The 17,486-nt window shown below is 31.7% G+C and overlaps 2 protein-coding genes across 4 annotated transcripts; one reads left to right on the forward strand and one right to left on the reverse strand.

Annotated features, from left to right (window-relative positions):
* Positions 1 to 859: 859 nt before the first annotated feature.
* LOC134708143 (uncharacterized) lies at positions 860 to 10,095 on the reverse strand. 3 transcript variants are annotated; one of them, XM_063568459.1, is made up of 10 exons: positions 9,982 to 10,095; positions 8,688 to 9,004; positions 7,841 to 8,008; positions 7,214 to 7,386; positions 6,706 to 6,876; positions 5,716 to 5,828; positions 5,102 to 5,159; positions 4,531 to 4,761; positions 3,916 to 4,048; positions 860 to 3,244 (listed from the first exon to the last, which is right to left on the reverse strand). In XM_063568459.1, exons 2-10 carry the CDS (start codon positions 8,993 to 8,995, stop codon positions 3,154 to 3,156), a joined length of 1,446 nt encoding a protein of 481 aa, XP_063424529.1. In that variant the 5' UTR covers positions 8,996 to 9,004; positions 9,982 to 10,095; the 3' UTR covers positions 860 to 3,153. The 3 variants fall into 3 exon arrangements, with proteins under 3 accessions (XP_063424529.1, XP_063424528.1, XP_063424530.1); XM_063568458.1 differs by lacking the exon at positions 9,982 to 10,095 and adding an exon at positions 9,667 to 9,822; XM_063568460.1 differs by lacking the exon at positions 9,982 to 10,095 and adding an exon at positions 9,635 to 9,723.
* Positions 10,096 to 12,043: 1,948 nt separating this feature from the next.
* Positions 12,044 to 14,359, forward strand: LOC134706035 (membrane metallo-endopeptidase-like 1). The gene has a single exon (XM_063564744.1). The coding sequence runs from the start codon at positions 12,059 to 12,061 to the stop codon at positions 14,276 to 14,278; it is 2,220 nt and encodes a 739-aa protein (XP_063420814.1). The 5' UTR covers positions 12,044 to 12,058; the 3' UTR covers positions 14,279 to 14,359.
* Positions 14,360 to 17,486: the final 3,127 nt, after the last annotated feature.

A 17,486-nucleotide genomic window follows, 5' to 3' on the forward strand; every position in this document is an offset into this window, starting at 1 on the left:
TGGAAGAAAACTAAATTTCCTTCTAAATACTAGCTTTTGATTATTAACAAAGTTCTGTCCAAGATTGGTACAAATCCAAAATAGTATAAGAAAGTTAAACCACAGAGTGAATGTGTTGTTTCCTGGTAGAAAATCTAAGTCCATTTAAAAGTAAAATACGAAAAATTAGAATTTAAAAAAGATACCTTCTAGATACTAGCTTTTCATCATAAACAAGCTTCTGTCCAAGTTTGGTACAAATCCAAAAGAGTATAAGAAAGTTATTAAAATTTAAAAAAGTTTAACCACAGAGTGAATGTGTTGTTTCCTGGCAGAAAATCTAAGTCCATTTAAAAGTAAAATACGGAAAAAATGGATTTATCTTTTCACAAATTTACTTCTGGATACTATCTTATGATCATAAACAAGCTTCTGTCCAAGTTTGGTACCAACCCAGGATAGTTTAAGAACGTTATCAAAATTTTAAAAACTTTAACCACAGAGTGAATGTAATATTTCCTGGCAGAAAAACTTAGTCCATTTAAAAGTAAAATACGAAAAAAATGGAATTTTATTTTTACAAAATTTACTTTTGGATACTATCTTATGATCATAAACAAGCTTCTGTCCAAGTTTGGTAGAAATCCAGGATAGTTTAAGAAAGTTATCAAAATTTTAAAAACTTTAACCACAGAGTGAATATTTGTGGCCGCAGCCGCCGCCGACACTGAAGACGGAATGTAGGATCCCTAAGTCTCCCTTTTTCAACTAAAGTTGAAGGCTCCACAAAAATGAAACCATTAACAATTAGGCCAGGATGAGGACAAACTTATCTATTTGGAATGCTGCTGATGGCAATAAATATGACAGACAAAAGAGCTTTGTTTTCAACAATTTTAATAGTAAACATTGATAAATAGTCATCAATATTAACATATAAATAAAGATACAGCTGAATAAATATACATAGTAAAAAGTATATATCTAAAAAAAAAATCAACAATATTGTCTTTTGTTATGAACACACAAAAAGAACATGGACGGTTCAAGATTTCATTGTATAAGATAATACCAATTCAATAAATTGTCCAATAACCTATTAGGACCTTTAACAGCTGTGATAAACGCATAGAAATACAAACAAGACCAAAATGTCATCAAAATAATCAGGAAAATTATACATTTAATGACTTTTACTGAGGTGGATAAAATTTTTCATTAACCCCAAAATGCTATGAATATTTACCCTGGTTAACCTTTTTCTTTTTAGGGTTGATAAAAATTATATCCCTATACATTTTATTACTGTAAATTCAGAAATTATTGCGAGGTTTTTATTATTGCGAATAATGCGACTTGGTTGTAAACGCAATAATTAAAACTCGCATTTTGTAATATTTTAACTGAATTTAGCATGACTGTTCTCAAAATCGCAAAAATTAAAATCGCATTCAAGTGTACAATGACAAAATCGCAATAATAAATGCACGCAATAATTTCTGAATTTACAGTATATGAAATGGTTTTTTTTGTAAGAATTTACATGAATTATATGACTTTGCAGATTTCTTGTGTGACAAGTGTTGGAGAATTATACTGTGTGTTATGTCCATGAGATATACATAAGGTTTAATCAAATGGAAACAATCCAACACATTTATTTCTCAGTGTTTTAACCTTAATGGAAGATTTCATCCATATCTAGGGATTTTGATGTGCTTGATATTTTTATCCAAACGTTTAAAAAAAAAACACTTTTTTTGCTTATGGTTCAAATATTTCAAATTTTAGATGGAAGACAATTAAAAATAAGTTCAAACTGACCTTAAAAATAAAATTCAATCAAATATTAATTGCTTACTATATGAACTAGACTACTTTTGGATAAATTGAAGAAATGTTTTAAAGAATGTAAGAAATAGCATATGATTCAAATCATTGCTAAAAATGTGCAAGAATATGTTTGTGGCACAAACTTTGTGCATGTGAATTTTACTGCTCTTATGAAAATATTTGATCTTAAACAGATCAAGTATAAGCAAATTGATTTAAAAGATGGTCTTGTATATTTCCTTTTCAACTACGACAAGTTAACTCCCCTTTACAAACATAATCTCACTTGATAAAAGAATACATTGCACTAGATAAATTAGTTCAAACATGCAAAATTATACACCTTGTAAGAATAAGGTAATTATTTTCTGGAAAATATACCATGGTTACATAATCATTTAAAAATAACTTGTGTTATTCTGAAGAGAAACATCTGAAAAATGGGTGAGTTCATGCAATCATACATGTTTATGACTGTCATATAAAATTGACCATACAGAAAGACATTTAGGAGTAACCTTGTAGGTTCCAAAAAGTATATGTTTGAATGATGATTCAGTTATGGATACAAACACTAAACTTCTTATGAATCAAAGCACTATACAAAATGAAAGTGAATCAGAAAGAGATTGATATTGAATTCTTTAACAATACTAATATACTTATTTTATCATTTATATTATCCTACATTTAGTTTTCTTTGATATATCTTAGACACCAATTTTTTTTGAATGTGTAAGACAAAGATGTGCCTGAATAGAAACAACAACTTCAGGCAGGAAAAGTTTGGATTAGAATCGAATGATATAACAACAACTCTGTTGACAGGCAGTAATACTGCATTTGAACTTCTTTGACTGTTAATCAAATAATGAATTTTAAGTTCATTTGATTATGGAATATTTCTAATGTTAAAATTACCAGTTTCGGTGATGAATAAGTCAAAAAGAAATTGCACATCTTTTTTTTAAGATCATTTTGTTTTGGGCTAATTGTGACCTTCTGTTAAAAGGGGAATAATACAACCTTTTTCCCAATGATTTGATGCAAAAAAAATAACCATATGGAATTTTGAAATCATTAATTTTATGGGGACAAATTGGTTTTAAGCTGTTGCAAGCCAGTATCTTGAAGATAACCCACTCACAATCATAGCTAAATTATTTGGTAATATAAAATCAACCTATGATATGTATGTTCATTGATTAATTGATTAATTTTCATTTCTGTTCTGACAAATGCAATGAGAAATTTGTACACCAATAATACTTATGATTTCACATTATCTCTTTTCTATTATTGTAAGTCCGAACACGTTTTGGGTTTACTAAATGATATATATTATGATAAAACACATCCCCAGCCGGCAGCAGTATCAACTTCTGGTGCTATTTCTGGTGGAGGTTCTGAAAACTCACTTGGGAAGTAAATTCTACAATGAAAAAGATAAAATGTGTTCAGTTAAATAAAATTCATATCATTTATTCTCTCACAGTCTTTTTTGATAATATGATCATGACTACAGTTTGTTAGAAAACTTTATTCTAAAGAATAGAGTTCAAGGCATGTACCCAGTTTGCCGTTTTAGAATCTAATGCATCACGGGTAATATTTTCAAAAGTATACACCAAAATGTCAGACAATGGAAATTTAATCAATGACGTGACGTTATTTTCATTTTGGGGTATGATTAATGAAATCACCCATGATGCTTAATAGATTCTGAAACGACCAATTGAAATAAATCAAAATCATATTATTTTTATATTGTTGAATTCTAAAACATTTTTAATATCCGTTAATTATCCGGCTATATATCATAATATTGATATATTCTCTCTAGGTTAGTTTTTGATACATGTAATAATATATAGTTAAATAGCTATAAAAGGATATGCAATTTGTCATTTTGGGTCTTTTATAGCTGACTTTGCGGTATGGGCTTTGTTCATTGTTGCAGGCTGTACGGTGACCTATAGTTGTTCATTTCTGTGTCATTTGGTTTAATTTGTGGAGAGTTGTCTCATTAGCAATCATACTATATCTTCTGTATTATATCTCTCATGAAGAGAGTATATTAAATTATTCTATTAATAAACTAACCTGAAGGTACTGAGCTGATATCTACCATTAGTACGTCTGACAGATTTATCTACCTTGTCCTCCAGGTTACCTACGGATTCTCCACCGAGGTACACTTGGTACTGTATTGTTTCTACGGAAAATGGTGGTACTCCTGGAAAAATTAAAACTTTCATTAAAAAATCAGAAGTTGGTATTCTAGTGTTGATAAGTGGACTTACAAGCACGATAACATAATGTTATTTAAGTAATTATAATGCTTCATAAATACAATTAAATATAATCAAATACAGATCAATGCTATGAAAATAGCTGGTCTGTTAGAGAAATTAACAGAATTCAATGAAATGAAATACAATAGCTGCCTGGATATCCTAAATTTTCTGTTAAAATAAGTTTTTCCTGTTTTTTTTGTGTTCAGGGTTTCATATATTGGTATGTTGAGTTCTTTTATAGTTTATTGAATGATAGAATTTGCTCATTGATTAAATTGATGAATATTGTCCAGTGATCTTAAGTTGTTTACATCCCCTTCCTGGTTTGTGGTGGACATAAGTTGTCTCATCGACAATCATCCTACATCTCCATAATTTTTTTTTATCTGATTGGTAAGGCCCTAAGTATTACTAAACTTACTTGTATAATCAAGCCATTTAATGGTCCTCTGCATGGTTTTTGAGACACTTTCAAACAGCTTTCCTTCCCTCAAGACAGGTACAAAAAGTCTGGTGTGCAGATTCAATGAGGAGTATGGCACTTCATCAGATTTCTGTTGGACATAAAACGCTCTCAAGACCTTTGCATATCGAGATTCTATTCCAGACTTTTCAGTGGAGCAATTTTGAGTTGCATCTAAATGAGCTTTAACTGCAAAATTTACAAAATATATATTAAAACAGGTATCACTAATTCAACATCTTACATATAAAAAAATATACACAAAAAAATGTACTAGGTAACTTTTAAAATATGTAATCATTTCATGAGGACCAAGGAAACTTGTACTAAGTTTTAAAATGATTTGCTAGAGTTTCTGCATTTTCTTCTCTTCTTATGTTTGAACTTTACCCTTATGTCAGATGTACTCTTAATTTTCTTTTTTAATTTCAAAAATAATAAAATCCAAAAAAAATCATGAATTTGGTTATCTTTTAAGCATTTGTTAAATTTTGATCTGAACTAATTATAAATAATATTTAGTACTTACCATCTCTGCTATAACTAACTACAACATTAATACTCTGTAAATTCACAACTCTTATACCCTGAAACACAAAACAAATTATATAAATATAACTTTAAAATATGTCTTCAATACCCCAGTATAAAAAGGGGATAACTTATAAAATCTGTGTTACTAAGGAAAATTTGATGAAAGATAGTTAAGATATAGGATTCAAAGTATCTTTTTATTTTTATTTTTAAATCTGAACAAGGAGGATAATAAAAAAAAAGAAGACTTTTATCAACATTTGTAAAAAAAACTTGATATATCATTCAATTGAAATGGTTTCTAAACATACAGGAATAATCAAAAGACATTGACTGCTTTTGATCATTCAGTCTTAAATTGATAGTATCCAAAGGCCAATAATTAACTAAATACACTATGAGCACATGTTTTAATGTTCTTAAATTGCAAAAATATATACATTTTCCACCCTTTTGTATAAATTATCACTGAGTGACTTTCCAGTGATACGCTTGTAATTTTATCAATTTGCACGGAACCACCCATTTCAAAATTGCAATAAAATTCATGTATAACATATCCCATTAGATATTTTATCCTACATATATAATATTTCAACTATCACATACCTTTTGAGATTTCAACCAATATCCCATTTTAGTTACTACATCTCTGAATGGTCCAAACTTTACAACAGCCGAAAATGGAACATGTTGCATGCTTGGTTGTTCATCATGAAAACCTAAAAAAACAAAATAAATAATTAACAGAAGGATTTGATTATTGATATTTTGAACTCATAGGATAATGATAAAATCTAAAAGACTGAGTATCCTTAAGGAGGTAGACCTGGAATAAGGGATATAACTCCTAAAATCATCAGTACGCTTGTGTCAACCATTTTCATAAATATGTTCTAAACTTCTAGGTGACAATGATTATTTGCAATCTGTTTCAGGTAAATGCTAAAAATACATTGACGAAACTGGACTTTTACCAATGTGTTACTAATTTCAAGAGTTATCTCCCTGAACAAAAGTTTACTTCCTTAAACAATTGAAAATTATAGACCTAACAATTATATGACACTTCCGATCATTTGTAGTTTAAGTTTATAGGCTGTTTATTTTTTCATTTGAATTGTTTTACATTATGCTATGTTAGGGTCATCTATAGATTTCTTTGCAGTATAAGCTCATTGTTTAAAACTGTACTGGGATCAACTCATAGTTGCTAACATTTACACAATTTGGAGTGTGGTGATAGTTGTTTCATTGGCAATCATACCACTTCTTCTTATTTTATGTTGACAACAGATGGATGTGGCTAAGGGCATCAAATAATTAATCTACTCTTGCAAGATCAATTGTTTCCCTAAAAGTCACAGCAATTGTTTTTTGATAATTTAGGACTAGAACAAGTTAAAAAGATATTGATTGAAAGGATATGTCATAAGTGGTTGGCCTTTTGATTTTGACCATCAATGGAAAATGAAAAAAAATGGTGTTTTCAGTGATTTATAAATAAAATGGCAGGCCATTTACTTTTCCAATGATTTCTCCCCCTGGGTTCTGCAAAGTGAGAATGAGGCTCTCTATTTTTCCTTTCATATAACTTACCAATCTTTACATATTCAGGTTTACCAATGATGAAGTAGACTCTGACTGCAGATATTTTCACCATGTTTTCTGTTCCCTTTTCTTCCCAGTAGGTCTTGTTAGGATCTACCGACATGGAACCACTTGATTCATTCTCATGAAATTCAATCATTTCTATGTTTAAAATTACACCTAAAAAAAAAATTAAAATGATGTACATATATGTTTTGTGAAAAGAGAAATGTTCTCCTTTATTTATAATTATTATAGCAGTCACAATATAAAAATATATACTGATCCAGTCAATTATATTTTTCAATTTGCCTCTGTATGTTAAACAAACAACAATCATTTGTTTTCAAAACTGAGTAACATGAATTCACTTTGCATTCAGGCAATATTCTGTTTGTTATAGGTTGCATTTTTGTAAAATATTGACAATGTAATTTCCCATAGATACTCCTTTTACAGTTAATGCTGTACCACTTTTACTATAAAGTTTTGAAAAAAAATATATCCTAGATCTTACCTGGTAATGGTTTTTTAATGAACTGTTTATTGAGTTGTTCAATGGAATCATGAATTGTACTATGAGATGAAGCAATAACATTATTATATTCATCCAGTTTCCCTGGTAACGCTGTAGTAAAACCTATCTGTGCTACAGGTAAAGTGGAATTCATCTGTGGAACTAACCATAACCTAAAAGCAATAAACAATTCAGTAAATAATTTAAGAAGGCAACAAATAGAAAACTTGATGGATTATCTCCCTTTCCATGTTATTGCAATGATTTCATTCAAATGGAAAGATTTTACTTTTTCCTTGAAAAATTATGACAAATTTTCACAGTTTAACCGACTTTCAAATAAATTTTGTAGGAGTTCTCAATTAATACATTATATAAAAAAATACTTATTGAAATTCACATAAATAAAAAAAGTGAACTAAGTAGACTTACAAATTTCTTTAATATTTGTGCATTCAGGGTAGAAAACGGATTCAATCACAAGGAAAAATGCAAAACCAGTCAATTTCAGACTGATAATATGTGGGATAACAATTGTCCATGTTTTTCTTGTCTTAATAAGTACCTAATTGTACCTCTCCTTCATGGGAGAATCAAGGGGGGAAATACTGATATATAAATATTTACCTTAACCCTGATAAATATCTGTTTAACCCAAATGCTGATTCCATATAAACAGGGTCATCCTGGTCAGACGTAAAATCATTCTTTATTTTAAATGTCACTGTTTCACATTTCCACAAACTGTATTCTGGGTTCAGTGTCAGCCAGGAATTGGCCTGTTCAATGATGGAGCTGTCAATGAAAAACATTGATGTCAATACTTAAATGTTTATTATGTTTAAAATAAATATCTGATTCAGTGAAAGAAACTTGAACCATATAGCAATGTAAGCAGCATTGACTATAGCTAACCCACTTTCATTTGGATAGTTTACATCATACAGTTTTTATGTTGTACTGTTATACCACTGTCCCAGGTTAGGGGAGGGTTGGGATCCCGCTAACATGTTCAACCCTGCCACATTATTTATGTATGTGTCTGTCCCAAGTCAGGAGCCTGTTATTTCAGTGGTTGTCATTAGTTTATGTGTTACATATTTGTTTTTCGTTAATTTTTTTAAAATAAGGCCGTTAGTTTTCTCGTTTGAATTGTTTTACATTGTCTTGTCGGGGCCTTTCAAGGGCTGACTATGTGGTATGGGCTTTGCTCATTGTTGAAGGCTGTACGGTGACCTATAGTTGTAAATGTCTCTGTCATTTTGGTCTTTTGTTGGTAGTTGTCTCATTGGCAATCATACCACATCTTCTTTTTTATATTATCAGTGTTCTAGAATTCAAAATTATTTCAGATTGAAAAAATAAATTGTTCCTTGTTCCAAGGATTGGTATAGTATTGCTATCCTTCCTTGTTTTATAGTGAACCTATCAGATGTATTAATTTTTTTTATACCTGTTTAATCAATAGACTCACCTAAAATCTGTAAATGTTGGATCAGTTGCAATTTCTGCATGAGTTTTCTGAGGTAGAAAATCCACATATGTCAAAGGGGGAATTGTTTCTTCAATTGTTCCCTCCTCAGAAAATACCGGATTATTGATGCCGTTTTTCTTCTGATCATTGAGTGTTTGTTGGGTGTCTGTGGTCTGTTGATCCTCCGTCTGGTCAGGGTTTGATGTGTTACAGTTGATTTCCAGCACAGGGCTATCATTTGTTACACCACTATCAAGCTTCATTTCTCCTACCATGTTAGGTAATTCAACTTCTTCTTGTGTAGCCATTGTATTAATCTGTAATCAAAAATGGTATGGATGTAACCAAAATGAAATTAATTTCCAGTCACCAATATTACAGCAAATTATAGTTAAAACAATTACCTGGTTGGGAAGACATCTGTAATTTTTTTTTTAATAAATTTCCAGATTTTTTTTTATTGCTGCATCCTTCTTTTTTCCATTTATTTATCTTTGCAGACCTATTGCCACCATTTTCAAAAAATATAAAGTAACTGGTTTAATTTGTGTATGTTGGTAAATTTATATTATATATATAGACAGTCATAAATTGAAAACAATGGTTAATCATTGTAATGATCTGTAATGTAAGGATAAAGACTCATAAAAATACAGAACCTATAATATTTTTTTGTAATAAAAGAATGTTTTCCTTATTAGATCCCTTATCAAAATGTTCCTTCTATGTTTATAACTTCCCCTATCTGTTATTGTATATTCTGTTTGAAATTTAGATGTTTAATAGTCAATAATAAGATATTAGACACAAAACATTGCTTATTTTGTAGATTGAATATTATACATTTTTAAAATATTAGATTATACATGCATGTTACTATCAGCTGATCATACATGTATATTGATGAAATCCCGAGGATGAAATAGTAAAGGGAATTTTAAACTAACATGTCATTCATTAGAATATCAATTCTACTCACCGTCGCTTCTTTCACTAAAATAACTTGGCTGGAATTACTGGGACTTTCGGACGTGTCGTTTCTTATCATGTGGAAGTATTGATTTATTAATTAATCTTTCTCTTTAGATGTGTCGTAACTGGTCAATCGGCCACGCGTAACCAACAGAGACATATAAACAATAACAATATCCCTGATTAATCAAGCAAAACACACGTTTATTTTTACCTGAGTTCACCTGCAAACACTCGTATACAGTTTTATTTAGTTGTTTTAATTTGATGCAATTATCTCTGGATGTTTGATTTAATTAACAACGTTTTATTGCATGGTTACCTGTTAATTAACTGTGTTTACTGGCATGCAGTCTGCACGTTTTCTTCTTATTGTTTACATTGGTTGCATCGTGGAAAGTCTTCAGTTATTAATAAACCACACGTTACAAAAAGCGCTTAGCTGACACAAACTTATTATATATCGGGTCACAAGTTTAAATGCCCTCGCTTTACAAACCTACAAAAAAGGTGAACATCACTTTATTAATAGAAATGACAGGAAATCAGAAGGTTTTTAAGCCTACATTGGTCAGAATTAGAGCCAACAACAATATAATGGACAATATTTATTAGCACAGAACACATTTACATTAAATGGTTTACCGTTAATTATGGCATACAAAATTAAGACAATTAGCTGACAATATATGACATATGTCACGATGAATGCACAATTAACTAATAGAATTACGATGCATTCCTCGATGCATTCATACTCAAATTATTTCTCTGGCGGACTGAAATTCAAAACGCTCTCACACATAACAGCCCATTTCCCCATAAGATAAGATATATATTTTATTTCCAATAGAGGACCAATTAATTACAGGCATAATTAGTACATTGATTTTTTTATCACACAATTGCAATACTGAATAGACCATAAACAAATATAAAAATAGAAATACGTTTGACAAAAAACATGAAATATAAATTGAGTTAATAATACATGTGGTCACATATTAAAACCTGTATGTTCAAGTTAGTGATTATTGAACATGCACCAGAAGCAGCATCACATCCATTATAGAAAAAAAAACTTCGAGTTAAGTCCTTCCTCGTGGCTGATGCATATGAGCGAATACATTTCTGTGTTAAAATATTTGGATTTGGATGCAGCCTCTAGTACAACCTGTCCCAATGCTATAAGAGAAAAAAGAGAATACAAAAAAACCCACAAACAATGGTATGAATATGAATTATGAGTAATTTTTCATTTTGTTTTATAAAAGCACACCGGCATTTCTAGAGATACATTTCTTGTGTCAATTAAGCGTCTTGCACATTTTAAAGATTATCAAGGATTTAAAAATTATAACAAATTTTAGTAATATATTCAACTGAAATATTAGTTTCATATATTAGAAGAGTCAATAAATTTGAATTGTTACTTAGTATTTAAATCCTCAAATTTCTCTTTGGCCTCTGGAGTCTATGACTATGCATGTTGAAATAAGTTCCAAATTGTCAAAGCCTAATGCCGATGATCCCATTTTAAAAGTTCACGTTTTGAATAGTGAAAATGGACTGAGACCAAAAAGGCGAGACATGAATGCATTTAAAGTATTTTCGTTATTATTTCTAATCCGTTTCAGTGATATTCTGAAATATTGATACTTTACCTGCATTCAATTCATATTTCTGAGGATTCAACCAATTTGTATTTCAAATATTTAAATTTCAAATTATCCTTGGGAGTTTAAGCTTGACAAATTGAATACCAAATGCAGCATATTTGAAGAACCATATCAGTCATGGTATTCAGTTTCTTTTCTGACTGATCAGAATTATCCTTCATCATTATTGTGTTGTGACTAACTGCAGTGTCTGTATGCCTTTTTTTAATATAAATAGTGTCCACCAGACAACACGACATAGTTATAGATTTCGAAGCTGCACGCGACTGCTTGCACCCACTCACGGAACATAAGAGTTATTTTACTTGATAAAAATGTAACGCATGCCATTTTAAAAGTTTTAAATCAGGTTGTAAACGGTCCCACAATCGCAACACTGCCACTAACGCTAGAATTCGCACATGTATGTCGATGTCATCAAACCATCAAATAATGTAAGTCAGGGTCACACATTTATTTGTATAAAAAGTTTGATATATTAGTACTAAGGACTAATATCATATTTTTATACCATGACACAGATTTGTAATGGATCGGCGACAATAAAATCTTCTTCAGTGTAACATTGACAGATATTTTATTTCTGTGTATAATGGGACTTGTCTTGCATGTTTCATAATTATTGGAAACATGTGTGTATATCTATTTTATTTACTTTTGGTATCTAGACATGTGGGATGTTATAACTCCATACAGAATGTCCACTCTGGTGACACAAACATGAATTCGGATGTACGTGCCGAAGTACCGGGATCACATTACTGGAAAACTCTTGTACAATCCGGTAGCGTGCAACGTTTTGAAAACCAGTTTTCCATTTTTGAAACGGAAAATAGAAATAAATTGATGAAACAACCTAATCCTGAGCCAAATCCAACTATGCAACAAACAATTACGGAGACTGTTCTTAAATCTCTCGATATGAATGTGAACCCGTGTGATAATTTCTTTAAATTTGCTTGTGGTGGTTATATTAAAGAAACCAATCCGCCAAGCGGAGGTCAGTGGGCTTTTAGCAGACCAAGGAATAAAATCAGAGATGCTGTCAAGACGGAACTTCAAAGTATCGTTGAACAAAATGACAAAATTCCACTGAAAAAAGCAAAACTCCTTTTCCAGTCATGCATGGATGAGCAAACCATAGAATCCCGAGGAGTAGAGCCTATCCTTAAATATTTGTCTGCCTTGGGTGGATTGCCTGTGCTAGGAGCATGGGATGATAAGAATTTTGATTGTATAGACATGTTAGCGGCAACAAAACCACAACTGAAAGACTTTCAATTTCATTACCAGATGTCTGGTGTAATTATTGGTGTGACGGTGCAACAAGATTTCGGTAAAAAAGGTCAATATGTGATATATTTAGACCAGCCACGATTAGGACAATTTGACTTTACTGGATTACCAAACCAGGAGGTTTATCGGCTTGGGAGAAAAAACTTGTACAACAAGGCTTATGAAGAATATTTAGTAGATGTTGCAGTTTCACTGGGGGCACATCCTGACATCGCCAAGAAGGACATGTGTGATGTTGTAAAATTTGAAACTGCATTAGCAAACATAATGTTATTCGAGGAAGAGAGAAGACTAGTAAATATACGATATAATAAGATAAGTATTCTAGAAATGTCAATTAGGTATCCGCAAATTGACTGGCTACGATTTTTAAGGAAAATTCTATCCGTAGCGAATATTCATGTATCTTATCAAACTAAGGTTATCCTTTGGGCTTCTCCCTACTTCGATCAGTTAAGCTCAATTCTTACTAAAACATCAACAAGAACTTTGGCTAATTACATTTTATTCCGAGCGATTCAGCCTTTATTACCAAGTATAAGTAAAACTCTACAATATATAAACCTTCGATACATTGCGACTGTCAACGGATTAAGTGAACCTACGTTACCACCAAGGTCTGACTTTTGTACTGATATAGTTATTGAACAGATGGACTGGGTAACCAGTCGAATATTCATAGAAAATCAAACAGATTCTGATCAAACTCTGGCATACGTAAACGAGATCAGAGGATACGTTCGGTTTGTTTTTACAGATATGATAAGTAAATCAAAATGGTTATCAGAGGGAACAAAATCACAACTCCTTATAAAAATGCAATCAATTGAAGATAAGATAGGATTCCCAGAAGAAAATTTACAGGATAGTTTTCTCGATTTTTATTATCGACATTTTGATATTGGAAAATATTTTTTTGAAAACATGATGGAATCACTAACAGAAAATTACAAAATTGTTCTATTGAAACTTGTAAACACACCCAAGAATGAATGGCTCCTCCGTCCTGGGGTAGTAAATGCGTGGCATAATTTGGCTACAACATCCATTGAAATACCATTGGGAATAATAAGTGACCCGTTCTTCGAAAACTATTATTCACCTGGAATGAATTTTGGCGGCATTGGGTTTTTAATTGGACACGAATACGCTCATGGATTTGAAGTTATAGGGATGAAATTTGACTGGAACGGACTTATTCGAAGATATTGGTCCGATAAATCTGCTGTTAAGTTTGCCGAAGAAGCTGACTGTTACGTACGTCAATACTCGCAATATTATATACCGGAAGCAGATTTATATGTTACAAATGGAAACAAAACATTAAATGAAAATATGTGTGACAATATGGGCGTAAAAGCAGCATTTTATGCATTTAAAAAATTTCAGCGCGATAGAAACATAAGTGAGAAAGTTCCAGGACTACCGTTTACTGACGACCAACTGTTCTTCATAAATATGGCAAGAGTATGGTGTAGTAACTCATCACCTTTATTTATAAGAAAAGTACAATTAATTGACCATCATACTCTCCCTAGGTTAAGAGTGATTGGTCCACTACAAAACAGCCCAGAATTCGCATCAACTTTTCAGTGTCCTAGAGGTTCATTTATGAATCCCATAAACAAATGTGGGTTTTGGTAGACAGTTTATATCAGCAGTACCAGTCATATGCGAGATATTTATTTATATATGTTTGTAATTAATTAGTTACAAATAAAATCATTTTTATGGAGACGTTGTTTACCGTGCCCTGAAATTTAGAAGCGATCCTGGTTAAAATCGTCGATCCTATAAATAAACTTTTTCTAGAAGGGTACCAATTGAACACTGTGATTAGATAACTGAATACTTTTTTTATGGGATTAATATTGCTTTTGTTATTAGTAATTAAAAAGCAAAGTAAATTGTATTGTAAAATACTTATGCACATACATGGCTCTACAATATGTCGATACCTGTATCTTGGCACTGCACAAGATCATGTTTTTCTCCGATTGATAATGACTTCTTCACACTAACTATTTTTTTCTTATTAGTTTTTATTGGCTTTGAACTACCAGTGACTACAAGTACCCTCAGTCCGATCACGTCCATTCTGTGTTTTTGTTAGATGTATTACTATTTGTATCCATCTATTGAGGGATTACGTTTTCAACTTTTTTATTGTTTGTTCTTTGTATGGACTGTAAAACCACTGTCTGAGGTCAGAGGAGGGATGGGCACCCGCGAACATGTTTTATCCCGCCACATTCTAAATACGCATGTCCCAAGTCTTACGCATGTACTTGAGTGTTTGTTTTTGTTTTTTACAGTTCTTGTATTGGTCTATTGCACCACTGTCTCAGGATCAGGGGAGAACTGGGCGCCCCTAACATGTTTTAACCCCGTAAAATTCTGTATGTGGGTGCCCGTCCCAAACCAATAACCTGTAATTCAATGGTTTTCGTTTGTTGCTATGTCACATATTTATTTTTCGTTCATTATTTTGTACATATATTATTAGTCCTTTAGTTTTTCTCGTTGTAATTGTTTTATATTTGTCACTTCGGGGCCTTTTATAACTAACTATGCGGTATGATGAAGACCGTACGGAGACTCATAGTAGTTAATTTTTATGTCGTTTGGTCTCATTAGAAGAGTTGTCACCATGGCAGTCAAAGCACTACTTCTTTATTATACTGTAAGGACTGCGCAAGTTATAATTCCTACAATGACGGAATAGTTCTGTAAATGATAATAAATCATTTACTTTGGGTAGGACATTGCTGTGTAACTATGGATAATAAATTTTCTTGTAAAGTTAATTTCGTTTCAAGCCAGATTACAATTTGTCTATGGGTTAAAGTAAAATCGTTTTTTTTCTATCAACACAAACCACGAAGCATCCATATAAAATCATCAAAGATATCAAAATTAAAATTTCGCTCTTTCCCTCTTCAAAACAATTATCAGTGACAATCGAATAATCAAACGTAAAAGGCAAAATAAAGTACGAAGACTGACAAAATATTAAGACATAAAACCATATCTTCAGATATGTTGCGTCTCGTTTGATTTTACATTTGGTCATTTCTGGCCTTTAGGTTTTATGACATACTATACGTTATAGGAATATCACATTGTCAAAGGCCATGCGTTTGTTCACATCTAAATAAAGGCAACCGTAGTATACCGCTGTTTTAAATTCATAAATCGATAGAGAAAAAACAAATCCGGGTTACAAACTAAAACTGAGGGAACGTATAAAATATAAGAGAACTACGACCGACACAACAGAGACACATCACCGAAACGTAGCACACACAGAAACGAACTATAATGCAACAATGGCCATTTTCCTGACTTGGCACAGGGTATTTTATGAAAAAAAAATGGTGGGTTGAACCTGGTTTTGTGGCATGCCAAACCTCCCACTTTAATGGCAGTGTTAATTATAACATTAAAATGACAACATTACACGGCATGGTTACAATAAATAAACAGATAAATGGCAGAAAATATAGGACAGAGAAACAAACGAATAATAGCCATCAAAAGGTAATAGGTTAAAACATATTTTTATACGCCAGACGCGCGCTACGTCCACACAAAACTATGCTCAGATGTAAAAGTTTGAAAGCCATAACAACTACAAAGGAAAAGATCGCCGAGGACCAAAACTTCCAAAAAGTTGTGAGGCCAGGGTTATCCGCCTAGGACAAAAAAATCATTATTATCAAGAATAATACATAGTTTTGCACAATCGTTTTTGGCGTATTGAATTTTAAACCTGATGCTTTTTGTTATCTATTAATCATGCTTTTCTTTGTCTAATATGTTCTGCTTTTTATTTGTATTGTAGTCCTGTAATATTTTGTTTTCATTTCAATGTTATATTTAACTGTGCCATTAAAGAGCGAGGTTTGGCATGCCTTAAAACCAGGTTCAACCCACCACTTTTATTCCCCTTTAAAAGTGTCCTGTACCAAGTCAGGAAGATGGCCATTGTTATAATATTGTTCGTTTCTGTGTGTGTGTTGCATTTTAACGTCGAGTCGTTTCTGTTTTCTCTTATTTTTGAGATAAGACGTGGCACGGTACTTGTCTATCCCATATTCATGTATTTGGTTTGGATGTTATATTTGTTATTCTCGTGGTGTATTGTCTGTTGCTTGGTCCGTTTCTGTGTGCTGTTGCGTTTCGGTGTTGTGTCGTTGTTCTCCTCTTATATTTAATGCGTTTCCCTCGGTTTTGGTTTGTTGCCCCGATTTTGTTTTTTGTCCATGGATTTATGAGTTTTGAACCGCGGTATACTACAGTTGCCTTTATTTGCAAACAGTCAATTTTAGAAAATTACTATATGATAGATATACATGATTAAACTTAAATTGTGACTAGCTATAGAATAAAAACGAATACATTACAAAATCACAGCCCTGTTAGCAATAGTCAATGCAACGCCAAAAGTGACGTCACATTTATATTTCTAAAACGTGTTTCGAAAATTAAGAAAGAATTTGGATGAAATTCAAGATTTGATTTATCTAACTTATATTGATAACACTGGAAATTATAATGCCAATTAATATTTAATTGTAGTAGTAATTGTATTATCTAGCTTTGTGGGTGTTTCTTCTGATCAAACTGCAAACCAAATATATAGTGTTAATTTCGTTGATCCAAAATTAAATCTACCAAATGAACTGGATGAGTAGTTATCTCCAACACAACGTAATAATACAACAGAAAAAAAAGATTTACAACTACAAACTTGAAGACATTTGACAAAGCTCGATACCAACACCAAACAAATTAAGTCATTTGGTACTGATTTGGTATTGCAATCATACTACATCATCTTCTATTTTCA

The sequence above is a fragment of the Mytilus trossulus genome, chromosome 2, assembly GCF_036588685.1.
Source record: "Mytilus trossulus isolate FHL-02 chromosome 2, PNRI_Mtr1.1.1.hap1, whole genome shotgun sequence".
In the NCBI taxonomy this organism is placed as follows: Eukaryota; Metazoa; Mollusca; class Bivalvia; order Mytilida; family Mytilidae; genus Mytilus; species Mytilus trossulus.